Source organism: Cordyceps javanica, chromosome 2, assembly GCF_051103115.1.
Source record: "Cordyceps javanica chromosome 2, complete sequence".
In the NCBI taxonomy this organism is placed as follows: Eukaryota; Fungi; Ascomycota; class Sordariomycetes; order Hypocreales; family Cordycipitaceae; genus Cordyceps; species Cordyceps javanica.
In genome coordinates this window covers 3,320,744-3,347,693 of record NC_139296.1, presented here as the reverse complement: position 1 = coordinate 3,347,693, position 26,950 = coordinate 3,320,744, and the positions used below count along the sequence as shown (strand labels likewise).

Sequence of the window (26,950 nt, the reverse complement as noted above, 5' to 3'; positions counted from 1 at the left end):
ATATCAATTCCAGAGACGTTTCATTGAGTATTATAATTGAACGAATTCGGGACGACCCACTCGAACTCAGATGCCGAGAAAACTCAGACAAGTGTTGCAATCATGAATACAGCAAGTGGCCTCGCAAGCAAATGAGCTGGGTGGTGAAGGTTAAGTGGCCTATAGAGTTGGCTGTTGCGGTACCAACGCTGTTCCCGATATTGACTCTCTCATAATACAGTACTCAAGCTATTGTGTAGGCTAGGTTGGACTGCTTTCAGCGCAGGTACGTTGAACCCCGGTGTTTGTAACTAACCACGAAAGTGAAGTACACCTTTGTTGAGCCTATCGTACGTATAAATCGTCTTCGCCGGAACTTGGTATAAGGAGGGTCTACGTGTACAAACTGCTTTGCGGGACTCGCCGGAGAGTGAGTGTCAGCACCCGGTGAGCAAACGGATCAAAAAAAAGCTTTGTACCAGAGTCTAAGCAGAGAGCTAAAAAGACAGATAAATACGTGCTCAATAACAAACGCGAAGAGAGAGACGACGCCGGCAAAACAATCGAGCACAATATCGCCCCACGTCGTTTCTCATCTACATGTACAGCTGACAGGCGATGCTGGGGAGCATGGCACATTCATCCAAATATCCAAAATCAAAGCATCAAAGCTCAGTCACTTTTGATGGTGGTATCCTTGCTTTCGAACCAATTGCTCGCTATCCTCGTAGACACGCCCCCTCCCAGAGCACCCAGCAACGCACCCATTGCCGCGACGCCCTGGTACGCAGGGCGGAACTCGCCTCTCTCCAGGGACCGCAGGACCGAAAAGTACCGCCTCGTGGAGTATGCCATGCAGCCGGTGCCCAGCGCTAGGAGGCTCCCGACGAGAAGCCTCGAGCCCGTCTCCTCCCTGGCGGCGGCGGCAGCAACAGCAGCAGCAGCAGCAGCAGTCTCCTCCCCGTGGGCCGCCGTCCGCGGCCCGTTGCCCTGGAGGGTGACGGCTTCGAAGCGCGAGAATCGCTCGACGCCCAGTCCGAGTGCCAGGAAGCCGAGGCCGGTCCTGGCCCAGGCCAGAAACGTGCGTTCCGACGCGAGATGGTCGCGCGCTACCGAGCCGGTGTTTTTGTACACGGGGCTGACGAGCCGTGACCAGGGCTTCATGATATAAGGATTCGTGAAGAGAAAAAAAACGTTGGTTCAGACAGGGATGATAAGGAATCAGTAGGTAAGTGTACAAGAGTTTGTGGTAGACGGCATAGTCCGACGAGGGTTTATGTTAAAATAATAAGGCGAAGTAGAATTGGCCAGTCCCACCTGGTTCAAACACCGAGCACTCGGGCCTTCAACAATAGGTCGGACCTCGATCTAGCTACCCGAGCTTGCCCTGTGAGCACCTGAAATAACAACGATAATTCAGACAAGTAGCCAAAATCCCAAGCCGGAGTTTGTTAGCACCCCGACTTGGGACTGCAGTGACAGCTTCACCCTAGATGCTACCATTGGACGCGCGAGTACTCTAATCAAGTTTAATTGAGGAGACATTTATGCTGTTTAAAAATACAATACACTGTGCGAATTTCTATCGTATAAACACAACAGTGAGGAATTGAATCAAGCGCCTCCATATTTCACAAGTCTTGGGCCCGAGGGCTTGGCTCACGAGCGCTGTTCGTATAACACTAATCAAAGTTTGCAAACTGATTCAGTGCCAATGGCTCGCCACATGTTTGATCTATATGAGGTGACAAGAGTCCGGCCATGAAAATCCTGTCCATCGGATCCATGTTGGAAGCGCTCATGACTGTCTCCATGGCGTTCGCGGGGGGGAACTCCGCGTCAGCATTTGAATCATCGTACAGACGCGTCTCTAGGTTGGTGTACGCCTCTGGTGGTGGTCGCTGAGCCTGCGCCGACTGTGTCAATGTGGCAGGCTCGCTCACAGAAGAAGAAGCAGTGGCCCATGTGGCCGCCGGGCTCAGGTTCGCCGCAGCAGTCGCTTTGACATGGCAATATGCCTCTCTTGCTGTCATCCACTGCATCTTGAGAATGCTCAGGGTAGCAAGTACCAGAATCGCCCTGTTCTGGTGGTGTTCAAAGCACTCCGAGGCGTGAAAGTCGGCCGCGGCCAGCTGGACCAGGCCGCTCAGCACTGCCCCCGGAATCATGGATGGGCTGTATCCGTGAGGCTTGGAGTGCACGGAGAGCAGGTTTGACAGCTCTTTCGACGCCTCAATGGCCTTGACGTCGTGGATGTGTCTCGTTAGGGATGGGGATAGCCGAATTGGCGTTTGAGGGCAGATTGTGCTGGGAAACCCGGGAAACTTGGGTCTCAGGTTGCTTCGAGGAAGGTGAAGGAGCGCAGAGGCGTAGTGGATAATGAATTGTGCCTGAAACAGCATCTCATCAATGTTGCCGTACTTGTCCACAACATCAACTTTTTCGACGGGCAGAAGATGGCTCCAGCTGACAATCATATTGACAATGCTCTGCAAGTGGTCGGGGTGTGTCTCGTGGACCGTGTTGAGCACCATGACTCTAGCCAGGATGTGAAACGCCTCAATACGGTAGCTGTACGAGGAGAATGGGCAATGGTTCTTTTTCTGCTGTTTCGTATCGCTATTATCGTCAGAATCGCCTTCTAGAGTAAACAATCGCGCGCGGAATGCAGAAAACGTTTGCGGCGTCGGCATCGGCTGCAAAGCAGAGGATGTGTATGCGGCCTCCTCACAAGGCAGATACGCTTCGCTCACAACGTCGCTACATCGCAGAGTGAGCTTGCAGTCGGGCAGGGCCAGGTAGATTTCCCACATGAAGAGTTCCCACCAAGTCCGGCGCAGACTCTCCTTTTGCATCTCGTAGCCGTCGGAGAAGCGCAGGGCGAAGTCGGCTCGGTACATGCCGAGATCCAGCGCGAGACTGACGGCGCGCGACATTGCCAGGACGGCTTCGTTCCTGTTGTTCCGCGCAGACATCATGATGGAGAAGAGAAGCAGTGCCTGCACCATGGTCGGCGATCTCTCATCCCTGCTCAGGAGCAACGTGGTCTGCTCCAGGAAGTCATCTCCGGAGAGGACTTTTGAGTAGTGGCTCCCGATGAATCGGACAACTTGATGCAGGTAGTCGGGGTTCTCCTGGCGATTGTAAAAGGCTGCCGGAACAAGGATCGGATGTGCCTGGTGAAAGTTGGCATAGTATAAATGCACGAGGCGGGCTTCCGGGACGTAGGGTTGTGGCGGGCTCTCGGTAGATGATGGTCTGTGGCTTGTCAAGCTCCCGGGGGCGTAGCCGCTTCCGAAATTGCTCATGCTCGCAGCCGGGGACCGCCTGCTGCTTGCGCCATCTTGACCTTCAGACTGGCCGATGGCTGGAGCTGCCGTCGACGCTGCCCAAGCTGGCGAGGCCGGCGTTGTGGCGGTACGAGGCTGGTCCGTCGCAAGGCCCTGGTCGCGAGGTACCCTCCTCCCCCCGCGCCGAGAGGGGATATATGTACACGACAGTCGGTTCGTGTTGCACCGGGCGCAGATTGGTCTTTGGAGATCGCATTTGAGGTGTGATCTCCGACATTCGGTACAGGCTACAGAGCCTGCCATTGCGCGACTGACGACAGGCACGCTGAGAAGCTAACAGGTGAAGCTGTCCTTGGCGAGGGCTAGCATGCAAGCACCTTGATTCGTATATACTGTCAGCAACATACGCCTATTGCTAATCATAGTTCTAGAACGAATAATATGGCGCGTTATATTTCTTGGACTGAGTGGACAGAATATAGTCGACAAGCAGCCCTGTACTCGTCCTGTACGAGGGTTGCTCCACATCCTGCAACGGCTTTTCCGGCCCACCAGTGTCGGCGAGTTCCATGACATTTCAATGAGGCCTTGCCATCTGATTTTACATGTAGGTGTACTTCAACTACCCATACTCTCTGTTGAAATGCCATTCGAGCACAACGACAAGACAGTCAGTTACCTGGTGTTGTTTTGGTGGTGCTTCGTACATGATCAATGTATTGGTGCGCAGCCTATACTCCGTAGTACTCCGTACACTCCACAACTTCAGGTGCGCCTTATACGACTTGACATTTTTTTTCTTCATGGGCGAGTCACGACGCATATTTTCATAGGCACCTGATCACAAAATCATGCGACACTTTTATCCATAAACAAGCAGTTTAGCAGCAGACACGGCATTTTTTTTGGTGCGATTCACTCGGTTCAAGAAAAGGAAATGCTGATTGCTCCATCATCATTACACCGTCTCTTCTTCTAGAACCATACTGGACGCCAAGGGTCAGTTATAGATTTACGAGAGTCTTAATAAATGGCTACTCGCCATGGAAATCGACTCGCCATAGACATCGAAAAGAAACTAGTTTACACACGGCCTCAAATATTTACAGACCATGCCGCTATCGAATGAAGCCCTTTGGACCTGCCCACGCACCCTTGACCATGAACTTTCGATACACCCAGGGGAAGAAATCCTTCTTCAAATGATAAAAGGCCCTCCTCGGCTTGATCTGGTCCACACCCAGCAGCTTCTTGAACGTCTCTTTCGGTTCCGGCCCGTACTTGAACTCGGTGAGCAGCACCTTGCCGTACTCGGTGATGAGCGGACACGAGGTATACCCGTCATAGGCCGCCCGCGGCGCCCTGCCCTCCACCGCGTCCAGCAGGTTCGCAACCAGCACGGGCGCCTGCGCCGTGATCGCCGCCGCCGTCTTCGAGGTCGGCAGGCTCGACGCGTCCCCGAGCGCCCACACGTTGCCGTAGACCGTGTGCCGCAGCGTCGCGGGGTCGACCGAGACGAGGCCCGCGGCGTCGGCGAGGGGACTGTCGGCGACAAACGTGTGAGGGCCCATCTTGGGCGCCGCGTGCAGAAAGTCAAACTGTCTCGTCGTGCGAGACCCGTCGGCCAGGGCAAACGTGGCGGCTCGCCGGTCCCCGCTGACCTCGACCAGGTCGTGCTGGAAGAGGCCCTCGACGCCGCGCTCCTCGGCAAGCTCCTTCAGTTTCGCGCTGTACTTTGGCACGCCGAACATGACGGGGAGGCCCGTCGCAAAGGAGATGGTGATCGGAGAGGAGCCGTCGCCGCCGCCCGTGTAAAGGCCGGCCCTTTTCCAGTAGTCCAGCGCGAGCCACATGGCTTTCTGCGGAGCGCCGGCGCATTTCAGTATGCCCACGGGCTGCGTGAAAATGGCCTTTCCGCCCCGAAACTGCTTGATGTTGGGAAACACTTTGTCGCAGTAGTCATAGCTGTATATGGAGGACACATTCGAGCTGGGATCAGCGAGGGCTTCCGGCAAGCCCCGAATTTGGTCGTAGTTGGTGCTGATGCCCGGGCAGACAACGAGCTGGTCATACTCCAGCCTGTCCCCATTCTGAAGCGTTACATGGTTCTCCTCTGGCTGAAAGGCGGCGACCCGGTTTCGGTAGACGGTGAGTTTTGCATCGTGGATATCCGCCAGCCGCAGCTTAAAGTCATTCTTGTTCGCCAGGCCGCCGCCGACGAGCGTCCATCCCGGTTGATAGTGATGCCACTCGGCCGGGTCAATGACCGCAATCTCGCCCTTTTTATACTTGCCCGAGCGAAGCAATTGATGGCTCACATTGGAGCCGGCCGAACCGCCTCCCACCACAACGACTCTGTGGCTCCTTGCACTCGCAGCAATCACATTTGAACTCGTAGCAAAGCATTGCCTTGCTACCTTGTTGCTTTGGCGGCTGGAGAGAAAGCCGCGGGACGCTCGTACGGCGCGGCCATTGATGCCTGTGACCTGCATGTTGGGGGGATGCCGTCACTCGAAAAGTAGAGTCGTCGCTGGAAACCGGAGGGACGTTGCGGCTCAATATGTTTTTTTGGCTTGCAAAGATGTATACATGCTTCAAAAGGGCTAATAAAGTATTCAAGAAGGACGTATCAGGAATGATCGAATCACCTTCGGAAATTTGCCTGTTTCCAGGTTCCCGGAGCCATTCGGGCTGGCCGGCGCAGGCCGTAGTTGGCCAAGGCTATGCGGTCCCCTGGCCCCCTACCAGAGGGCAATCGGCGATTGAACTGTTGCGCCTCGGACTCTGTAGCGAAGTTCCGATAATGGCATGATTAATTTTTACAGGCACGACGAATGTAAGATACTTGGCCGCTCTTACTATATTTAGGAAGACGGGTGGCTTCGTAGTGTAGAGGCCGCATATTGCACGTCTCCCCAGGTAGCTAGCTAACTCCCATCGTTACTTATGCGCCACACTCAAAATGGCAACCGTTTCATTAGATGCAGTCGAGTCAATCCTGATAACTCCTGCAGAAGTACACAACATCTTGAACATGTCACCTGAGACTCACAGTAAAGTTGTCTGCATCGCAGCTGGGCGAAGCGCAGCTTTGGCCTCCTTTGAGCGCTGCCACCTTCCCAATTCCGTGTAAGTGGCATCAAGTCTAGCCACGATGCCGGGGAGCCGCTACTAACTTGACACTTGCCGCGACGTTTGAAGCTTTTTCAATCTAGATGAGATTAGAGACATGAATTCTAGCTATCCAGTAATGCTTCCGACCTGCGAATTGTTCTCAGCGGCCATGCAACGGCTTGGCGTCGGCGCTGACGACGTACTCATTTTATATGACACAGTCGATGCAGGAATATACTGTGCCCCGCGAGTGGCTTGGACATTGGCGCACTTTGGGCTCAGAAACGTACGGGTACTCAACAGCTTTCGGCAGTACATTCAGGATGGCTACCCATGCAGCTCCGCACCACTTCAGCCCCTGGCAAAGCCCGACGGCGGCGCCACTCCCATTTACCGGATCACCGACGCCGCAAGAACAATTGCCTTTGACGAGCTTCGCGATTTAGTACTGAGCGGAGGTGGTGAATACCAGATTCTTGACTCCAGATCCGAAGATTGCTTTGGGGGCAGAGCTGACGGGGCCGGCCACATACCCGGAGCGCTCAATATCCCGGTGACTCGCCTGATGGATGCCTCCAAGAAGCTGCTCTCTGCGCCAGAAATGAGAGCCGCTCTGGTAGACTCCGGCGTTGACGAGAATAAGCCAGCAATCCTATCGTGCAATACAGGCGTGACGGCGTCGGTCCTATGGCTGGCGCTCCAGGTCGGCGGGTACAGCGTCAAGACGAGGCTCTATGACGGGAGCTGGTCAGAATGGAAAGAAAAAGCAAGAGAACAAAGTTTGATTGTCTGCCACGACCAATCAATTTAGACACTAGTAGGGAATGTCAATACCAGTAACTGTAGTTACATAAAATAGAAATAAGAGAGCTAGGTTGTAGGACTCCTCACCCTCTTATACATGAAATAGGACTTGATACATAAGATAGGAGCTTCCCAGAATAGATACATAACATGCAGAGTTCTATGTAATCAGGTATATTTAAGTTTAAGCGGCGTGTGTCTTGTGCTCTGCTGTTGCATGCCGGATTTCATTCGAGGCTCCGAGCGTATTGGTATCAATTACTATGGCTAAAGTACAACCTTCCCGTTCCAATCTACCATCCACCGTTGGCTGCAGTCATGGGCATCTGGATCATGCTATGCCCGGAAGATGGCTTCGGCAGCCTTCCGCCCCGCACATTCAATTGTAGCGATTGGTGAAGAAGCTTGGGCTCCGCCAGAGTGGCGTCGCGACTCTCCCTCATGGCGATGAAATCCGCCTGTGTGATTCCACCCATCAGGTGTTTGTTGCTCTTCTTGTGCTCACCCACACTCTGGTAAGGCACCGGCTCATTGCGCTCGGGGGAAGGATAATCGTGCCCGGACCATATTCGAACGTGGTCTGGGAACCCGAGCAGCTTCTGACCTGATTCGTAAAGATCCTTGGCGCTGCCTCCGGGGAAGTCACAACGGGAACTTCCAAGGTCCGCCGCAAACAGTGAATCACCGCAGAAAATGTTGTCTGTGCGACCGAAAGTTAGTCATGTCACCGTTTCCGAGTCTTTGAACCTCTGACCTCCAATCTTGTATCCCATGTGGTCTGGGGTGTGCCCGGGCAGATGTATGGCCTGCACCTGGAGATTACCAATGTAAAAGATCTCGTCATCGTCGAAATGGCGTTGATGCGTTTCCTGAATTTCATCTTCAGGAATGCCGTACAGCTTTTGAAACAGTTTCTGGACGGACTCTATTCGCCTTCCGATACCGATACTCGGTCCACGGTTGTTTTCATCACGTAGCATGTGCTGCAAATAGGCCGCGGCCGTAACGTGGTCGGCGTGAATATGCGTTTCTAAAATGTGTTCGACTTTGTAGCCGTTCTTTTGGACTATAGAAAGAAGCTCATCCGCCGATTCGGTCCCCAACTTTCGCGTTGATGGGTCGAGATCCAGGACAGGGTCAATGATGGCTGCCACAGCAGTCGTGGCATCAGCAACAATGTACTGCCAGGTTCCGGTGACCTTTTCGAATATGTGATGTATGACTGGCTGTAATTCTTTCACAACGTCAACTGGGGCCGATTGCTGAGGCAATGTAGTGTGTGTCGAATATGCGTGCCTCGGTGTTTGAGAAGCAGTCCCCTTGATTTTTAATTGGATTGAAGAACAGCTCGTCAAGGCACCTAGCCGTGTATTGCAATGCCTTGAGGCTATTTCATGGAGATTGCGACGGTTTGCGGCGGAGATGGAAGGCAATCGTGGCGCGAAGATTTGTGAAGCCCTTACTGCTCGTTGAAACATGATTGGTGAACGACGACAAATTCAATGACTGGCGATGACGAGACCTCTGAAAAAAGCAGGCATCTGAGACTCTGTATTTAAAATGGCTGTCAGAAACAGAATTGGAAGTTTAACCCAGGCCAAAAGTATGTCAAGGTGGAAACGGGCCCAAAGCAGGCCAATTCGACACCTTTTTTAAGTCTATTGATAAATATGCGTAATTATAACCATGACTAGCTAGCTGTCTTTGTATTTGCACAACTGCCAACAGCTTGCAAGGGCCATGATGGTCCATATTTCTGGCCTTGTACGATCGGCCTTTGGCAATCGGCGAATGCGCTCCACCGCTTCGTATTACTTTACCTGGCATGAGACACCGATCTGATAATATCAGATCGCATTTCATCCACGCCGAGCATAGTGGCTGTACGTGTCAGTTGTTTGCCACAATTGTCGCGTAGAGTTCCGCATTAGTCATTGACAACGGCGAGCATGGTCAGAGCAGTTCAGCGTTGGGCGAAGACCCCGAGGCTATAGCACTCTTTTCTCCTTGTGAGTCTATGAGCACGAGCGCTTGACACATATTAGCTGGTTCGAGCAGTCCTGACCCGTGGACCAAGACGCCCCAGCATGGTGGCCAGGTCACGAGCAGCTGTTCTCGCCATTCTCAACCGCGCGACAGGCTTGTCGCCGAGCTCGACCAAGCTAGCGCGGAAGTCGCCGAAGTTCCCCGCCGTCCAGCTTGCCACGTTCCGGCCCCGGGACGGCGTTGACAGCCTTGGGGGCAATATGCAAAACGTCGCGAACGGTGTGACTAGTGTTGAAGCCTGTGCCGGCTTGCATATCTTTGCCATAGCATGCGGTACCAAGGGAGATGGAGACTTCGCTGACACTTGGCCTGGGCCCATCGTCGGTATCCGAGTCACCCTATATGCCGTAGAACTACACTTCGCCACATTAGTCATATTGGGTAGATACGAGGCCAATCATGTATATTAGTTGGTAACGGCAGATGACAGCCATCAAGCTGGCGGGCTCAACTCCCACGTCACGCGGCGAAAAGGTTTCCGAGCCCGGTTTGGTACCCGGGTTTCCAAAAACGAGGAGACCGTGCTCGTGCGGACTTAGGTCGCGAACACCAACGTCATACCCTTCAATCACCCATTTGAGGGCCGTGGTCTCCTGTGTATCGGTGAAGGCGTCGCAGCGGCCACCATCTTGCGGTCCGCCCTGGGCGCCTTCGCAGTCGACGTCCATATCAGAGAATTTCCCAGGCCCTGGCAGATACACCACTACGAGGTTTTGCAAGTAGTCGCCACAGCAGGACATTTCTGTCGAGAACAATAAGTCAGCAAAGTGCCTTGTCGTGCCAGCCGCGACTACTTGCTCGGATCCTCGCTTACATCATTGTAGACTCCAGTCGCCAATTCATCTTTGCAGTCACCTTGCGCTTTACTTACATTGTAAATCCTCTCATATTGGCAGAGACCTGGAGACCCGATCAGTAGTCAATTAGGCGACGTCTACCAAGGCTAGGCAGCGCATGATGCGTAGAGAATCCAATCAATGGACGTTTTTTTCTTGTTTCTCAAAGACGAAAAGATGGTGCTGATGTTGGCTCGGCATTTGTAGCAAGCTTCAGCCGGGTATACCTGCTTATTGAGCGGTTACATCCATGCGGGACTGGCCTGCGGGCAGCAGCATCATATTTACGCTGATCACTTTGTAAACCGTATTGGAATCATGTCCCATCACAACAAGGTCGGTAAGCTTGGTAGTTGGCAAGCTGCTAATGACATAGGCTGTGCGGTTTGAAACGTCTTTGGCGTCTGTAGGCTCTGTGCTAGTGCCTGTACTTGACCCAAAAAGGCATGCCAGCACCAGATGAGACAAGGCCCGTGGGGGCTGATTCTCCAGCAGATCCTTTGTTCGTTTAATCGTTCGATTTAGTGGTTTGGTTTGGTTTTCAGATTTGGTTCAACAGCTCGAAGGATTTGTTGAATTAATGCGAAGAGAGCATTGGCGCAGAGATGGACTGGTGACTGGGCGTCGAGGCTGCTCCAAGCCGACTAGTGAGCACACGAGGTGCAGAGCCGCCGCCACCATCAGGAATGGAATAAGAATTCAAATCGAAATCGCCGCATCGGCCACGTTGCAGTGGGACTGGATTGATGTGCTATTGTGGAATTGGAGGTGCCGATCTTCAGGCCCTAACCATGGCGAAGAACGGCGGCGGGAACGGCGGGAACGGCGTGAACGGCATACCGGGTCTCTCGGACAGGCGAACTGGAGAATCAGATTGTTCAGTGCATCAAGGAAAGGCAAAATAGCTCTTTGAACCACTAATTCTGAAAACCCAATAAAGATTTGCATGTGGAGGAAGCCATCGGGAATTTCACAATAGGAACCCCACATGCCGCCTCAGATCTGCCATCCCCTCCTCACCACCAGCCAGCTTACTTCAACCTCGCCGCCAAAATTGTGAGCTAGACCTATCGATTGCCGACAGGCAGCCATCTTTCCGGCCACTGGATCTTCTCAGCAACTCCAGGGTCACCTTAGTCCCGGATCACGCGGCCTATTCTTAGACTTGAGACGCCGGTAGTGTGATCGCCCGCGGCAAAACGGGGCTGGTCCAAAAACCAGCGCAGCCATAGTAGCCAGCGCAGCCTCTTCTCCCAACAATCCTGTGCCTTGCAGCCTCGCTTCCTGTCACTGACTTCTTCCCATCGGCCGCTTCACTGGATGCTTGCGTCGTCTGGCGCGGTAATAGGGCGATACGGGGGTTTTCGCGCCAGACAAAGCACACGCACACAATGCCGACCTATCTCTGCCACGGCTTCCGATGGCACCGCCGCGACCTGCGCATCTTCGTCATCCTCAACGACCTGGAAGATGCCGCCCCCGACTGGGTCATGGGCGAGACCACAGCGACCTTGATCCTTGACCAATTCACCAAGAACTTTGGCTTTCTGCCCAACATCTCCGACGAAGAAGCGGAAGCGGCGTCCTACCCCTGGCACGCCGTACGGACGGCGGCGCCCGCGCAGCATCACGATGACAACTTTGCGCAGCCCCCATCGCGAGTGCCCATAGCCCACGACCCTGTCCTTCAGTATACGTGGTCGCCGGTCAAGCTCCTCGAGGAGTACGACCCGGACGAGACGGTGAGCCCCGCCAGGCCGTATGCGTACGTTGCCGACCACGTCGTGCGCGTCGACCTCGGTGCCGACGTGCTCGCCGAAATGGCCGCGTACGAGAAGGGGAGCAAGGTCGGCCAGAATGACTGGTTCTGGACGCTGCGCGACAATGTGCAGAAAGACTCGGATATCGGCTGGCACGTGGTGGTCTGCAACGATCCCGAGCGCGAATACCCGGCCGACGAGTCCGAAACAGGTTCCGAATCAGAGGACCTGCAGCTGCAGCGGGGCGAGACACAACGGCCGATGACGACCATGACCAACCAGTCGGCACAACACGAGTCAGTCACAACAGTCAGCAGTACTCGGGCTTCACAAGATCAGCCAAAGCCATGGGCGAGTCAAGACTACTCACATCTGAAGCCTCCACCGATCCCGGACGACGATCCTATTCAAGATGGCGGCCCTAAGCTTGCTCGTCGGCCATCTCTCAGGCATCGCCTATCAAAAGCCGGACTGCGCCGCTTATTCAGTAAAAAGGAGGACCAGACCCAGGAACAGGTCAGGTGAATGTCACCACCAGTTACGTGTCTACGAGATGTCCTACAATTTGTCTTCATTATGCGCCAAGAAAGGTTCTGCAGAGCGTGGAGAAGATTGCTTGCCACTTCTCGAGGGAGTTGAATGGGTGGTGCGGTTGATATTTGACGTGCTATGTGTAACGATGAATGTGTTTAATCTTGATCGCGTTTATGTTTGGGTCAATCAGTTCTTTAATCATATCCAGAAATGTTTCCTCCTCTCTGCACACAGCATTTCTCCAGTATGTATCCCATCCAAGCAGGTATCGAGCTTGCTGTCGTAAAACCTACGGCTACTCGACCAGCGTCAATTTTGTGAATCGTGTTCCATTACTTTTGTCAAGTAATAATGGCAAGGCCATATCGAAAAGTAGCATGACTGCAAATAAAAGTTGCCAGCCTGGCGCTAGTCTACGAGTCCTGATGCTTGGCCGCTCCACCATTGGGAGATCAGGATCCACGGACGAGACAAATCATTAATGGCCATCTCAACTACCGCTGGCCAGCAATGAGTTCCCGACCGAAGATGGATGAAGTTCTAGCATATCATTGACAAGCAAAGAAACATTTCGGAGAGATCGTTTCGATCGGCACCTGATATCGTCACGTGCGGAGCTTTTGCTTTCAGCCGTTAGTAGGCACGACAACGCTAACAACAATCTCTCCCGCAGTTGGATGACTCGACGCCTCAGCTGGCTTTCACGCCAATCGCATGTATATATTTTGCGATTTCGGATTTTCATCATTGACTGTATCGACATCGGTCAGCGAATTATATCATTGCGCGTACCATTGAAGACAGACCAAGGTCTGGACTTTCGCCCTCGCTTCAGGGGAAGGAAGAAGAGCACAACCGGTCAGACATGGCGGCCCAGCCGCAGCCAGGCGAGGTTTCGCCGTCCTTTGCCCAGACGGGTGCCGAGCTCGATCTCGACGACAGTGATGATGACCTCTTCAACCTCGACGACGACGACGACGACGACGACGACGACGACGAGGCCGTGGACCTGCAATCCGAGGTGGGCGGCGCCGAAGCCTACCAACTGCGCGGCATGCGTGGTCGCCTGAGCCGCGGCCAGGCGGGCAACTCGCGGAGCGAGGCGGCACCGGCGGCACCGGCGCAGCGCAAGACGCGCAGCACGAGGACGAGACGCGGTAGCAACAGCAGCTATAAGCTGTACACGCCTGATGAGGAGGTGGCAGTGCGGCGCAAGTTTGACCGCAAGCTCGTCCTCTTCGTCTCGTTGCTCTTCTTGCTAAGCTTTGTAGATCGATCAAGTGCGTTGCTTTTTTGCGTACCATCTGCGGGAAAAAAAAAAGGAAAAAAAAAATCAAAAGCCTGGCTAATCACTTTGGTTGCTAGATATTGGCAACGCCCGCATCGCAGGCATGGAGGAGGACCTCCAGACGACACCACCCCGCGCGAGCTGGTACGAGTGGTCGCTCACGGCCTTTTACATCACGTACAGCACCTTTGAGTGGATGTCGATCCTGTACCGCATCTACCCGGCGCACATACTCATCTCGACCGCCGTCGTGGCCTGGGGCGTCGTCGCGTCGCTGCAAGCCGTCGCGCCGTCGTACCCGGCGCTCGTGGCGCTGCGCGCGCTGCTGGGCGTCGCCGAGGCCGCCTTCACCGGCGTCCCCTTTTATCTGAGCTTCTTCTACCGCCGCCGGGAGCTCGCGTTCCGCGTCGCCATGTTCATCTCGGCCGCGCCCCTCGCCAGCGCCTTCGCCTCGACCCTCGCCTGGGTCATTGTGCGCTTCGCCCGCCTGAGCCCCGTCGCGCCTTGGCGGCTGCTCTTCCTCGTCGAGGGGCTCCCGTCGGTCCTCGCCGGCGTGGTCGCGTGGGGTGTGATCCTCGACACGCCGCAGTCGGCGCCGTATCTAACGACGCGGGAGAGGAGGGTTGCGACGCTCCGCCTCCGCAAGGAAAAGCCCGACACAACGGACGTTCCGGAGGATTCGCACCGTCTGTCGTGGCGCAACGTCTTCGCCGTCGCCCTCGACCCCATTGCCATCCTTGCCTCTGCCATCTTCTGCATGGTCAACATGGCCTACTCCTCGCTCCCCGTATTCCTCCCCAAAATCATCCACAGTATGGGGTATAGCAGTCTTTCCGCGCAGGCTCTCTCCGCACCCCCATATCTCATCACCTTTGTCATTGTTCTCTTCACTGCGCACATGTCCGATCGCCGTAGTAGCCGTACACTCCCCATTGTCTTCCATGCCCTCTGTTCTGCGTCGGGCTATCTCATCCTGGGCATCGCCGAGCCTCTCAGCCTGCCCACTTGGGTGCGATATCTAGCCGTGTATCCGGCCACCATGGGCTTCTTTAACGTCGTTACCCTCATCATCACTTGGGGCATAAATAGCCAGCCCGATGAGACACGTCGCGGCGCTACCTTTGCCTTGATGCAGTTTATTGGTCAACTTGGCACTCTCATTGGCACAAGGCTCTATCCCGATCGAGATGGGCCATACTATACCACGGGACACCGCGTATGTGCCGCTGTCCTTCTCGGAGCTGCCGTTTGTGCTTTTGTGCTTCGATCTTACTTGAAGCGTCTAAACCGCAAGCTTGCTGAGGAGGAAGATAATAGCCCATATGGTCGCGTTCTGGGGGCAGTGGGCCAGGATCATGATGAGGCTGAGAGATTGGTTGGCTCGGCAGCGTACAAGAGCCCTAGTAGCAGCTTCAGGTATATGCTTTAATGATAGCATCATGCTACTGTTATGCAGAAAATGGTCATATACTCCAACCGAGTGGAAATATTCACTTTATTCGTTCTCTATTCTGTATCTAAGCATGTTGGATATGACACTTTTGGATGCATCATCATGACTTATCCTCACAAACTCTGCCAGTTAATAATATACATAATCAGCTCACAAACTCCTCACGCATTTCGAAACTTCGTCCACTTTGATGCACGGTATTTGGCAACTCCCGCCTTCCATCGATCGTGCTTTTCGCAGGTCTCCATTAATTTTGCTTCATCTTGATTGAGACATTTTGTTTCTTCTGTCGTACTCTGGCACCGCTGTGTCCTTTTGGTAGGCAAGTCTCGGCCATCAGCATTTGTACGCTGCCGAATCTTCTGCTTTGCGAGACTCAAGCAGCGGCTGCTCTCGCGGTAGATCGAGTTGGCCCACTTTCTGAGTCTGAGGTGTGGCCTCTTTGAGAACGTTTTACCCAAGCTTCGAAGAGAGAAATGAGACGCACGACGTTTAGCTCTGCGAAGTGGAGAGCGGCCATTGACAGACGGGTTTGGGGAAGATGAGAGGCTGATTCGGCTCGACACCATAGTCTCATCAACTCCATCATATCCCCTGCCATGGCCAATTATCGCCTCTTCACTAGGAGAACTGGCGAAACGATATCGCCTAGTTTGGCGTTGGTAAGTGTATGGATCGACTATCTTGCCAGGCCGTGTCTGCTAATCGTTGACTGTCGAAGACGAGTCGTCGTGTGGATCACTACCTACCTCGCCCGTTGCTGATGACGGAGATCCAGAACGAAGGTTCGAAAGCCTGTCATTTGTCTTGCCATACTTGGCAAGGTTCGTGACACTAAGCATATTGACATTGCCGTTTGGGGTAGGGGATTGCACTCGAGATGGTTCGCTTTCTGGCTGGTGATATGAGGATGACGTAGTGCGCCGCTGCGTACTGTTTGGATGCTCGTCATCAATTCGCAAGTGATCCCCGATTATCTGAGCGAGATTTTTGGAGGCTGTCGCTGGCTCGGTACATGGTGGCAAGACTGGGCTCTGGAGCATGGCGGCATCATCATCTGATTTAGACGTAATTGAAGCGGTTCTATCCAGATCTGAGCCATTGCTGTAGGGCAGTGGTGGAAGAGGTCTGATGCCCCAAGTTGTCGGATCGGCAGGGTCATATTGGCAGTCCTCTTCGAAGACATTTGCCGATAATACCGGATATGTTGTAAGCTTGATGTTCTCTTTATCAAGCTCTTCAGCCCATGGAGGATGGCTGAGAGAGGCATCTCTCGAGGTGGTAGATCCATGTACATTAAGACTTGTTCTCTTGAGGCCAGGAGAGCGTGCAATAGCGTTAGAAATTGTCTGGCTGCGGAGGGCAGTCTCACGTTGTCGGTAAGAATAAGGGCTGCGCTGAGCTGGGAGAGTATATCGATAGGCCATTTTGACGATTCGTCGAGAAGGTATATCTATGCGTGGTAGTGTTTGTGTGGTGGCGAAAGGCTGGAGAGGGCCGTTCCGAACAATTGAGTTTCATGGCTCGTTGGTACCTTCCAACTGAGAGGCGCCGCGCCGGGCAACCCAGAGGTTCTCTAGGCTGCAGCTGACAAGCTGGAAGGTACACGAAAATGGGACAGATCCTGATTGGGTATATATGATAGTGTTATATTCAAAGGTACAATAGAAGACAGGGTCTACTTTACGGCCAAGCCGCCGAGCTTCAGCCTGTAATGTAAGGTTGCGCATCACGTCGCCCAAAATTTCCGAGCTCACTGCACTGCAGATGATCTTCAAGACATCTTACTGAATAGTAGACGTAATTCATTATCAATTGGCCAAAGTGGAACAAGATGTCTCTTGCATATACAACACTGCCGATAGGTCACTTCTTTGTGCCAACTCTCTCGAGACACTTCAACAGTGGCATTAATCGAGTCTCATTGTGCAGTGAAGCGACGCCGCCAGGTTTGCATCTATAAAGCATTTGCGCTATTGAAAGCATAATTTTGGGCTCCGAGATGTTTATTTCCTCCTCATAGGCTATTGTATATCTATTGCAATCAATGCAGCCTCATCTGCACGTCCCCGATTTTTATTCCTTCGCCTAACCATCTTTGTCAATGCTATCTTGCCGCATGACCTGAAGAGACCACGAGCTTAGTTGGTCTTTTCACATTCCATTTCTTCATTGGTTGCTTGATTTACTATTTCATCGCTGTTCCACCCTCAGGTGTAACGATTGTCCACTTCATTGATGATCAGGAGGTGTACATGGTCCGTTGAATCAATACAGAGTACTGAGTTGAGAATAAGATCCAGATTCTTGGCATATAATCTTACATCATTGAGTGCTTGCTATAGAGTCAACTAACAATGGGTCACGCGGATGCTACATTATCAACCGTTCGCTATTGTCCACCAGACGAGAACTCTGTCCGATGTCGTTATTGGCCATTCTCACTATCATGAACCTTTGCTATGCAACGGTATGCAAGGCCGTGTTAGAAATCTTTCAGTAAGGCTGCGCTCTCGACGCCATCTGCATGCAGATGGTCTCGTGGCCTTCCACGGCGCCACAGTGCTTGTTCAGATTATGTTGATTGGCACAGTGTTCTTCCATAAAATCGTGCTGAGTGGCCGGTTAGTAGCTGAAACATCTATTCCAAAGGATTTACAATCATTCATAATTAGATTTTATCTGAACTAGAAACGCAATTGCTCAATGATGTCCGTCACAAACCAACAGCAATGCCCGGCTTTGCTCAAGCCGCCACAGCCACTGCCCCATGTTTGGACGAGAGAAGAAATCATCCCACAGATGAAAATCATCATCTCGAAGCTTCAGAGCGTCAAAGAAGAGGTAATTGAAAATGTGTCTATCGAGGACGCGACATTTGATACGGTCATGCGGCCCATTTTGAAAGCCGAAGATGCAACAATTCATCAAGACGGGGGCACCATTTGGATGCAACAGTACGGCTCATCCGACTTGGCCACGCAAGAGGCCGTTGCGGAGGCCAGACGCCTTATCATTGAACATGAATCTTCTTGGGAAGCCAACGAGGAACTGTTTGAGCTGCTGCTAGCAGCGCGAAAGAGGGGCGATGGCCTCGATCGTGAGTCCAAGCTATTGCTGGACAAGGCGATTATCCAGTGTCGTATTGCTGGCTGCGGCTCTCTCGATAAAACCGCCAAAGCTGAGTTTATCAAGGAGACTCTCGCACTAGAAAAATTATGCGTTCAGGCACAGGACAACATTGCGCACGAGAACAGTGGCGTTTGGTTCACAGAAGACGAGCTGGAGGGAACTCCAGCGGCAGACCTGGAGCGCTTCAAAAAGCACGAGAAAAATAGGAGTATTGAAACGAAGCGTGGCAAGGAAATTTTTGTCGCATTTGCCAACGGCGGACAGAGATCGATAATCACGAATGCGACCAGCGCGGAAACCCGACGCAAGATGTATCTCGAAAACGAAAAGGCGTTTTCAGCCAACATTCTCCTCATGCAAGAGATCGTGGAGAGAAGACAGAAGAAAGCCCAGCTCCTGGGATTTCGAACGCACGCACATCTCAAGATGGAGAACAGGTTGTTGCAGACGCCGGAGCAGGTGCAAGAGCTGATTGACAGCTCGAGGGCCGGGCTGAAGGAGCGTGCCGAGCGCGAGCTGGCCGTCCTGCGGGAGCGCCGTCGCCGAGACCTCACCGCCGACAGCGACGCCGTGGATTCCTCGTTTCCGCCGTGGGACAGGCTTTACTACCAGAGACTCGTCCAGGCGGACCGCAACTACGACGCCGAGGCGTTCTCAGAGTACTTTCCCGTGGACATCGTGCCGGCCGCGATGCTGGGCGTGTTCGAGTCATATCTGGGGCTCGCTTTTGTCGAGGTTCCGAAAGACGAGATTGGTAAGGATAAGATTTGGCACGAAAGCGTTACCGTCTTCGCGGTCTGGGACGTGCGCCGTCCAGACCGGGAGTTCGTGGGCTACCTGTACTTTGACTTGTTCTGGCGGGAGAACAAGTTCCGCGGCGCGCACAACGTGACTCTGGAATACGTGAGTCTTTTTCGTTTTCTTACTATTGATCATCTTCTTCTCATGCTGCTCTAGGGATTCGAAAAAGCAGACGGGTCGCGAAAGTACCCATCCACCATACTCATGAGTGCATTCCCGACTCCGGATGATACAGGGTGTGCACTTTTGAAGCACCCAGACGTGGTTACCGTATTCCATGGTGAGTCTAACTGGTGGCTCCTCTCGTAGCCACGGCATCTAACACTCCATTCTCGTTGCAGAGCTCGGCCACGCCATCCACAACCTGATTTCGAGAACCAAGTACTTTCGCTTTCACGGGACCAATCTCCCGCCAGACTTCGTGGAGATGCCGAGCTTGATGCTGGAGAACTGGTGCTGGATGCCAGAGGTGCTCGTCTCGCTGAGCACGCACTACGCCCATGTACGGCCAGAGTATCGCGCCAAGTGGCAAGCGAAGAATCCTGGTGCGGATCTGCCTCCACGCCGTATCCCCTCCAAGATGGTTGAGGCCAGAGTTAAATACAGGTTCGCCAATGAGGCGACGTGGTTTCTTGGCCAGCTGTAGGTTACCATTCTACATTGTCGAACTTCGTTTGCAAACTGGCAAATAGTGACTGAGTGCGTAGTGCCATTTCGCAGTTTGATCTCACCATACACAGTGCCACCACAGCAGAGGCGGCGAAGGCACTCAATATTCAACAGCTTTGGTACGATATCCACACAGACATGTTGGGCTTTGACTATTCCGAGTGCCGCGCTGCAGGGGCCGACATGGTCAGCTTCCATCATCTGGTCGGTGGTTACGACATGGCTTACTATTCTTACCCATGGTAAAATCAACCCTTGTTGCGCCGACGAGAATACTGTTTGCTAATCGATGCGTTCCAATAGCTGCTTGATATTTGCGACGGAGCTATTCAAAAATGTCTTCTCGCGGGATCCGAGCAGCAAAGATGCCTGGGAGCGTTACAGGACAGGCGTACTGGAGTATGGTGGCAGCCACCCGGATCTGCTCCAGCTATTGAGGGATCTGCTGGGACATGAGCCAACAGCAACTCCTCTGGTCCAGCAGTTGAACACTGCAGAGCTTTAATGTGCAGCAATGCTTTCACCTCTCGATTCTGATGCTCTCCGGATTTCAGAGACCGTGCTACCTAATATCGAACTACATGTCTCAGTATATACTCAGGTTTGTTGCCTTTGATACTTTTCAAGAGACAGAGACATTCTTTTGTTCAGTTCGACTCCTCCGAGGGACTCGTCTGCAGATTGGTCCGCAACAGCAGGCATATGAGATCCTGCAATGAGGCGTGAGCCAAGCCCGCAACCAACCAGTACGCGGTCAACACATTAATGCATCCGTCTACTAGTCTTTTGCCTGCCTCTTCAGGTCCTCAGAGAAAAGGTAGTGCAATAATGAAGTTGTAGGAAAGGACATTGTACACCAGCCAGACTCAACAAAACTTGTCCGTATACTCAAAAGCAAGCAGTCCCGCCTCATCAGTTTTCTCACACCATGTCAGGAGAGAAAATTGCCAAAAAAAAAAAATACCTTTAGTCGATTGTCGTTCACTGCAGTATCTACTAGCAGCGGCTTTTTTTTTTTTCTTTCTTTCTTTCTTTCTTTCTTTCTTTCTTTCTTTTTTTTTTTTTGCCCTCTTGCCCACAAGCGATCCACCAACCAGCCCCGTTTCGCCAGTCTCCTCTCTAACTGGCGCGCCGCAGCGGGGGAGAAAAGACGACCAGAGCAAAAAAGAAATAACTGTTGCAACTCAATGCTCATGGCAGGGATTGAACCTACGACCTTCGCATTACCAATATTAGACGATGTTCGCCAGGTATTAGTACGACGCTCTAACCAACTGAGCTACACGAGCCCGCTTCTGTTGGGACGTGGGCACACTATTTGGCTACAAGAACCTAGCGGCGGAAGCCATGTCAATTTCACGCGAGAAGTTTTGTGGCAGGCAAGCTTGAGTACTGTAGGTCAGTTGTTGGCTGACAGAGAGGTTGCAGCTTATGTGCTCGCCGTCGCTTGCCCAAGCCAGATTGCTACGGGACATTTGATGCGAAGAAGATGCTCGACATTGCAATCGTCCTGCCTACAAAGTTGCCCGCTATGACTCTCAGTGTATTTATCAGGAAGTAGGGTCTTTTGCTGGCGCGGTGTGCTGGCCGCAGTTGCGTGCCAACGCCATGTTCGCAGACCGCAAACTACCTACAGTGTGTGTAGCTGTCAAGTTATCATTGATCATTATCCCTTGGAAAGATATGTCTTCGATATTTCCCATGTTCTCATTATGACGCGAGTTACTTTACGCACTCAAAAGTAGATCCCAAACACCAGGACAATGAAATTACAAGCTACCCTCACATCAAACAAGGATAACTCGGTTATCTTCAAATTGAAACTGTCCATTGTATATAAAGATATATGCACCGCAAAAGCATTGAGAAACATGCGACGTTGAGAAAAATGTGTCAATCTGTTAAGGCGCACCCGGGGCCCCAATTTGGAACAAATGCCGATGAAAAACTACAAACTCATCCTGCAGATGCATCCGTCCGTGATAAGCTACCCACACCCAACGGCATACAAACGCCGTGCCATCCCTCCTTTTGGTATCAATGTTGGTAACAAGGAAACGAAACAGAAATAAGATACAACAACAAAATAACCCAAACCCGTTCAGAACAGTGGCGCACCGCCATCCTCGCCATCCATGCCGATAACGGCGCTGCTCATGAAATCGGGCTCGAGTTCAAAGTCCATGCTGTGCAGCAGCATGTCCAGGTCCGGGTCAGCCGCTACCGGCGCCGTTGGCAGGGCGAGCGTGTCGTCCGCCGCCACCGCCACCGCCACCGGCGCAGCCGCAGCAGCAGCAGCATCGGGCCCGGGCCCGGTGGTTGGCTGCTTCATGTGCGGTTCCAGAAACGGCATCTTCTCGCGCAGCAGCTCCTTGAACTTGCCGAGCAGCTGGTCGTCGTCGGCGGCCGTGTAGTCGGTCCGCAGGATGCGCCTTGCCTCGGCGCGGAGGGCCGCGTCGCCCGGCACGCTGCCGTGCGTGAGGGCGTGGCCCTGGGCGTACCGCAGCAGGCGGGCCTCGAGCTCGCGCGAGCAAAAGACCTTGGCGGGCCTCGTGTGCGGCTCGGCGAGCGTGTCGAGGAAGCTGTTGGCGGCCGTCGGCCCCGCCATGAAGGCCTTGGCGCCGTCGCGCATCTCGACGGGCACGGCGTCGGCGAACGCGTCCATGTTGTCCGACTTGGGGCAGGCGTACGGGGGCGCGAACCCGGTGCCGCCCTGCTCCATGGCCCAGCTGTAGCTCTCTGGCAGGCCGGGCCCGCCGTCCGTCGTGATGCCAACGTCGCGCTTGAACCTCTGCAGCCACTCGGCATTGTCGGCGGCCGTCTGGTTCCAAGGATCGTCGTCATCGTAGATGATCCACCGTGCTTGGTATCGGAGCTCCTCGTCTTTCGGAACATGTCGATTGGGGTTGTTGGGCGACATGGCCGAGACGACCCATCGCTTCAGCTCCTTGGCAAGACGACGGTAGCAGTTGGCGTCATTCAAGAATGAAGGGGTATTGCTAGGTTTGCTGAATTGGAGAAATTCCACATTTTTGGCATTGCTCCCGACGCTCGGTCGCCTCTTGCTTTGCGATGCCCACTGCGAACCGGGCGAGGCCACGGCTGTAGCTTGGTCAGACAGTTCTGGGGAGGTCTTGGTTGTGTCGCCTGGCGTCTTCTCCGCCAGCGCATGTCGCTCCTTGAAAGAATCAAGCCATTGCACGTTATCGGCTGCCGTCTGGTTCCACCCGTCATCGAATTCGTAAATGATGAGACGCGCTTGACGCTGGAGATCTTCGTCCGAGGGCTCCTTGCCCAAATTGCGCTGAGCCTTCAAATAGTCGCCAAGCTCACATTCCAGTCTCGAATAGCTGTGGATTGTCGAGTCGATGGAGGTGAGATCCTTGGAGCGAATGGTGTCGCTCTTGATGTCTTCTGTCCGGGGTAGATGCGCGCGGCGGCGGAAGGAGGACAGCCACGAGGTCGACCGCTTGATGAGCCGGAGCAGCCAGTTGGCAACAGCCTCGGAAGGATGTGTGCACATTTCCTCGACGCGGCCAACAATTCGACAGGCCTCTTCCTGCAACTCGTCGTCCATGGCAATCAAGCCCAGCAACCTCTTTGCCTTGACAAATTGATGAAGCTGGATTTCCATCGGGCACTCCTCGAAAAGGTTGTCCTTGCCGTTAATCTTGAGGCTCTGCAGCTCGGCGGCGCGGCGAAGCGGCCCAAACTTGGCCTTGCGGGATAGCTCCTCATCGTTCATGACAATGTCACGAAGCCAGGACACCTGAGTGGCGATGCCTTGGATGGAGAGCAATTCGGAGGCGAAAATGATGCGGCATCCTTCCAGGCAGAGGTCGTCGTCGGTCGGGGGCTTTCCGTGCTGTTCCCAGTATGAAGAACCAAAGTGGGCTAGTTCCAGCTTGATGAGCTCGTACGCATTACGCGGAGATGCGGGCGGAGACTGGAGGGCAACATAGGGTATAGGCGAGGTTCGCTCATGATGAATAAGATCTATTACCAAAGGTCAGACGTCGGAATCTTGTCTATGGGAAATTTCAACGGTCGCATACAAGGCGGGATGGAGTTTTCGACCATGTCGAGAACGGGCACTTCGAAACCCCAGTCACCCTTCCAGTCAGCCATGGAATAACCAGTCTTGAAATGCTCTGCAAGATGATCTACACGAATAGTCCAAGAATCCATTACGATACCGCAGAACCCACAACGTGAGCGAATCTCTGGCGTCGCAATCTTCCACGGCTTCATCGCCCAGTCCAAAAACTTGACATTGTGGACCAATCGAAGGTGCTGGTTCAGATGGTCTTTGCGATAGAATGTTCGCTCCTCGATGGCGCGCTCCTGGCAAGCAGAGTGGTTGTGCGAGTCAATGTGCGCGTCGTCCGGGTTGGCGATGCCGCAAAAGACACAGGACATCTGTCCCGTCTCCGGGTTCAAGACACGGGGACCACCAGGGGCGCAGACCCACCGCTCAAGGGACAAGTGCAAAGATTTCTCATGTCTCTGCCAGTCGTGCTTTGTTCTGAAGGTTTCGGTACAGAAGGTACATTGGAAGGTTTTCAACGGTGCGGACAGGCTAGCGTTGCCGTCCGGCTTGGTGGCGCCTCTACGGCGGCGGCGGCGGCGGCCTCGGCTGTTGAACGGCGCCGAGCCAAAGGAGCCCCAGGATTGCCTGGAGCCGTGAGAGTAGGCCGACCCGAAAGAGCCATTGCTAGACTGTGAAGTTCCCACACTGGATGCCGAGGACTCTTTGCAAAGTGACCGGTTGGAGCCGTCGTCGGTGTAGTTGAAGCTGTATGGTGAGTTGAGCCCCGAAGAGAGGGCAGAGGACGAAGCGGTGACAGCCCTTGCAATGGCGCTGACCGAGGCAGGTTCGTGTTCCGGGGGAGAGACCTGCCAACGCTGGAGGGGGTTCATGGCTTCGAGAGCAGGTGTTCCGCGGCGGGGCGGAATGTCCATGGAGCCGGCGGTGGACCAGTTTCTGATGTTGGGTGAGACTGATCGAGGGGGCTGGACCTTGCCTCTGCGGCGAGCGTTGGCAAGCCAGTTTGTGATTTGGGTCTTGTTCAGCCCAGTCTGGCGCTGCAGCATTTCTTTTTCCTCTTCGCTGGGGTAAGGATGTCTGGTGTGGGTGGAGAGCCAGTTCTTGAGGATGCGGACAGACTCGCGAGAGAAGCGAGCGCCAATCTTGGGCGGCGCAACCGGGACGGGGGCGATGATGCCGCTGATTTCGGCAGGGTGAGTAGCGGGAGCAGCCGCAGTTGCGGCCATGGGGTTGACAAAGTCGGAGTGGATGGTGTTTGGGTGCTGGCCCATGACGGGCCACGGGTCGGGAGGGAAGGCCGCGAACGGCTCGGCGGCGGCGACCTTGGTGCCGGGCAGAGCGCCGGCAAAGCTGCACTCGACGCGGAGGGCAACGCAGCTGGTGCAATAGCCCTTGTAGCTACCTTCGCGGATCTTCTTGCAGGAAAAGCCGCCGGCAGCACAGTGGGCGCAGGCGGCCTGGGGCGTCTCATACCAGGCCTCGGAGATGGGGTCGGGCGTGGTGCCCGTCATGGCGCCGGGCATGGTGCCGGGTATGTCAAAGAGATCAAGGTTGGCGTCGCCAGAGTAGTGCTGGAGGGCGGAGAAGCCAAAGTCATCCTCGTCGACGTTTTCGAGAACCAGGTCAAGGTTCTCGGCGTCAAGCTGAAAGTCGGCGGTGCCGCCAATGGCATCAGCGGCCTTGTCCCAGTGGACGAACTCATCCATGGGGCCGGACATGAGGGGCGGCGTACGAACGGGCAAGCCGGGGGCCGTGTTCACCGGGAGGGCGGAAGCTCTACCAAGGGCGTGAGAGATGGCGAGGCGGTAAGGAGCGGCTCATCTGCGAGGCACGATCCGAAATGGCACCCCAAGGGCGCGCGCTTGTCGTCAAAAAAGCGTGTGTAAGATGGATGGCTGGTGCAAACGATGGGGTGCAAAGGGCGTAGAGGTACAGTGCCCGGCGGAGAGTGGGAAACGGCTTGCCTGTATATATATAAGCGGCAAGGACGTATATATTGAGTAGACTTGAGGATGAAGAGAGACCAAAAAAAAGAAAAAAAAAACTCGAGCTATCTCCGTCAAAGAAATCAAGCAAGTCCTCGACAGTTCAAAATGCTGATGTGAATATGAAAGAGACGTTGACAGCGAGGACGGAGGATGGCCGTGAGTTTTGTTGCGACGAGCACAATTTTGGGGCACGCGAGGACAGATGGCCAGCATAATAGTGGATTTTAGGTAGCGGGGATGGGCGCTGCGCAGGGGGTGGGTTAGCGCTGGAGAAGCGTTGTGTACTGGCTGTTGGGGTGTCATTTTCAGAGCCATAGGGCCTTTTGCTCAGTCGGTGCCTAGGTACCATGGTACCAAGGTACGTTGCCAGATACTTGTGTTTCTTGAAGTGGCACATGTCGAATGAAGTTTCTCTCTACCTACTTGGGTAGCCATCTACCTACAAACGCCTGTAAATTGCCTACTTACAAATTGCCTACAAATTGCCTACGACGTATCTACATAGTTACTCGAGGTTTACTGGATGCATCATGCAACAACACACTCTCTACTTACTTGCTAGCCAGAGTCACGCAAGCGGAGCCAGTCCGATCCGGAGCCGGTCCTTGGCGTAAGTACTGAGGTTCCCTCGACAGCCCTTTTCGACAGCTGGCGCACCGCCCGTTGCTGCACAACTGTGGAGCCCAACTTGTCAATTCTGCGCCCTTGCTTTGACATGTTGGGCGGCGGCCGGACGCCGCCTTGTTAGTTGTTACCAGGCCCTCATCAATGCACCCATCTCGTACTCCGTATAAACTGTTCATAACTACTCCGTACTTGGTCTGCCGACCCGTAACCTACGTAATAACGTCTGACTGCGCGCTCCCTCGCCTTCTCCCCCGAATGGAAATAAACCGCCAGCCTGCGCCGTTCTCATGCGGCGCAGCACGAGCACCTGACAAGTAGCCTCGCTTGGCCACCACAACCCAGCACGCAATGGACAGACACCGTCTATATCTATACAGTCTCGGTTTTCGTTCTTCTTGTTTTTTTTACTGGCACCCCTCATCATGCATTTGAAACTTGCTCAACTTCAACTCATAGTCACGTCACAAAATATACAAGCCTTTTTCTTTTTGGAGCAAGCCTCGGCTCCAGTCATTCACGGCAACTCAACACAACATACTCACTACACTAATAAAACACCCTCTATCCTGTATAATACACAG

The 26,950-nt window shown here is 53.8% G+C and overlaps 11 protein-coding genes and 1 non-coding gene across 12 annotated transcripts; 4 read left to right on the top strand and 8 right to left on the bottom strand.

Moving 5' to 3' along the window:
* Nucleotides 1-651: 651 nt before the first annotated feature.
* On the bottom strand, nt 652-1,143 carry V2A60_003496 (uncharacterized protein; the record flags this gene model as incomplete). The annotated part of the gene is made up of 1 exon (XM_083254829.1): nt 652-1,143. One exon carries the CDS (start codon nt 1,141-1,143, stop codon nt 652-654), a length of 492 nt encoding a protein of 163 aa, XP_083110955.1.
* A 518-nt stretch (nt 1,144-1,661) lies between these two features.
* Nucleotides 1,662-3,287, bottom strand: V2A60_003495 (fungal specific transcription factor domain-containing protein; the record flags this gene model as incomplete). Its single annotated transcript, XM_083254828.1, has 1 exon — nt 1,662-3,287. The coding sequence occupies one exon, from the start codon at nt 3,285-3,287 to the stop codon at nt 1,662-1,664; it is 1,626 nt and encodes a 541-aa protein (XP_083110954.1).
* Nucleotides 3,288-4,387: 1,100 nt separating this feature from the next.
* On the bottom strand, nt 4,388-5,761 carry V2A60_003494 (NAD(P)/FAD-dependent oxidoreductase; the record flags this gene model as incomplete). Its single annotated transcript, XM_083254827.1, has 1 exon — nt 4,388-5,761. The coding sequence occupies one exon, from the start codon at nt 5,759-5,761 to the stop codon at nt 4,388-4,390; it is 1,374 nt and encodes a 457-aa protein (XP_083110953.1).
* A 791-nt stretch (nt 5,762-6,552) lies between these two features.
* Nucleotides 6,553-7,194, top strand: V2A60_003493 (sulfurtransferase; the record flags this gene model as incomplete). Its single annotated transcript, XM_083254826.1, has 1 exon — nt 6,553-7,194. The coding sequence occupies one exon, from the start codon at nt 6,553-6,555 to the stop codon at nt 7,192-7,194; it is 642 nt and encodes a 213-aa protein (XP_083110952.1).
* Nucleotides 7,195-7,480: 286 nt separating this feature from the next.
* On the bottom strand, nt 7,481-8,665 carry V2A60_003492 (MBL fold metallo-hydrolase; the record flags this gene model as incomplete). The annotated part of the gene is made up of 3 exons (XM_083254825.1): nt 7,481-7,887; nt 7,942-8,413; nt 8,651-8,665. 3 exons carry the CDS (start codon nt 8,663-8,665, stop codon nt 7,481-7,483), a joined length of 894 nt encoding a protein of 297 aa, XP_083110951.1.
* A 684-nt stretch (nt 8,666-9,349) lies between these two features.
* Nucleotides 9,350-9,973, bottom strand: V2A60_003491 (glycoside hydrolase family 75 protein; the record flags this gene model as incomplete). Its single annotated transcript, XM_083254824.1, has 2 exons — nt 9,350-9,571; nt 9,623-9,973. The coding sequence occupies 2 exons, from the start codon at nt 9,971-9,973 to the stop codon at nt 9,350-9,352; spliced, it is 573 nt and encodes a 190-aa protein (XP_083110950.1).
* A 1,487-nt stretch (nt 9,974-11,460) lies between these two features.
* Nucleotides 11,461-12,354, top strand: V2A60_003490 (uncharacterized protein; the record flags this gene model as incomplete). The annotated part of the gene is made up of 1 exon (XM_083254823.1): nt 11,461-12,354. The coding sequence occupies one exon, from the start codon at nt 11,461-11,463 to the stop codon at nt 12,352-12,354; it is 894 nt and encodes a 297-aa protein (XP_083110949.1).
* Nucleotides 12,355-13,228: 874 nt separating this feature from the next.
* Nucleotides 13,229-15,080, top strand: V2A60_003489 (major facilitator superfamily domain-containing protein; the record flags this gene model as incomplete). Its single annotated transcript, XM_083254822.1, has 2 exons — nt 13,229-13,643; nt 13,729-15,080. The coding sequence occupies 2 exons, from the start codon at nt 13,229-13,231 to the stop codon at nt 15,078-15,080; spliced, it is 1,767 nt and encodes a 588-aa protein (XP_083110948.1).
* Nucleotides 15,081-15,805: 725 nt separating this feature from the next.
* V2A60_003488 (uncharacterized protein) lies at nt 15,806-16,531 on the bottom strand (the record flags this gene model as incomplete). Its single annotated transcript, XM_083254821.1, has 1 exon — nt 15,806-16,531. One exon carries the CDS (start codon nt 16,529-16,531, stop codon nt 15,806-15,808), a length of 726 nt encoding a protein of 241 aa, XP_083110947.1.
* Nucleotides 16,532-17,906: 1,375 nt separating this feature from the next.
* V2A60_003487 (M3 family metallopeptidase) lies at nt 17,907-20,211 on the top strand (the record flags this gene model as incomplete). Its single annotated transcript, XM_083254820.1, has 5 exons — nt 17,907-19,139; nt 19,194-19,317; nt 19,379-19,679; nt 19,745-19,948; nt 20,010-20,211. The coding sequence occupies 5 exons, from the start codon at nt 17,907-17,909 to the stop codon at nt 20,209-20,211; spliced, it is 2,064 nt and encodes a 687-aa protein (XP_083110946.1).
* Nucleotides 20,212-20,894: 683 nt separating this feature from the next.
* Nucleotides 20,895-20,995, bottom strand: V2A60_003486. The gene has a single exon. It is a non-coding gene; the product is annotated as a tRNA-Ile (tRNA).
* An 812-nt stretch (nt 20,996-21,807) lies between these two features.
* V2A60_003485 (uncharacterized protein) lies at nt 21,808-25,472 on the bottom strand (the record flags this gene model as incomplete). The annotated part of the gene is made up of 2 exons (XM_083254819.1): nt 21,808-23,702; nt 23,762-25,472. 2 exons carry the CDS (start codon nt 25,470-25,472, stop codon nt 21,808-21,810), a joined length of 3,606 nt encoding a protein of 1,201 aa, XP_083110945.1.
* Between the last annotated feature and the right edge of the window lie 1,478 nt (nt 25,473-26,950).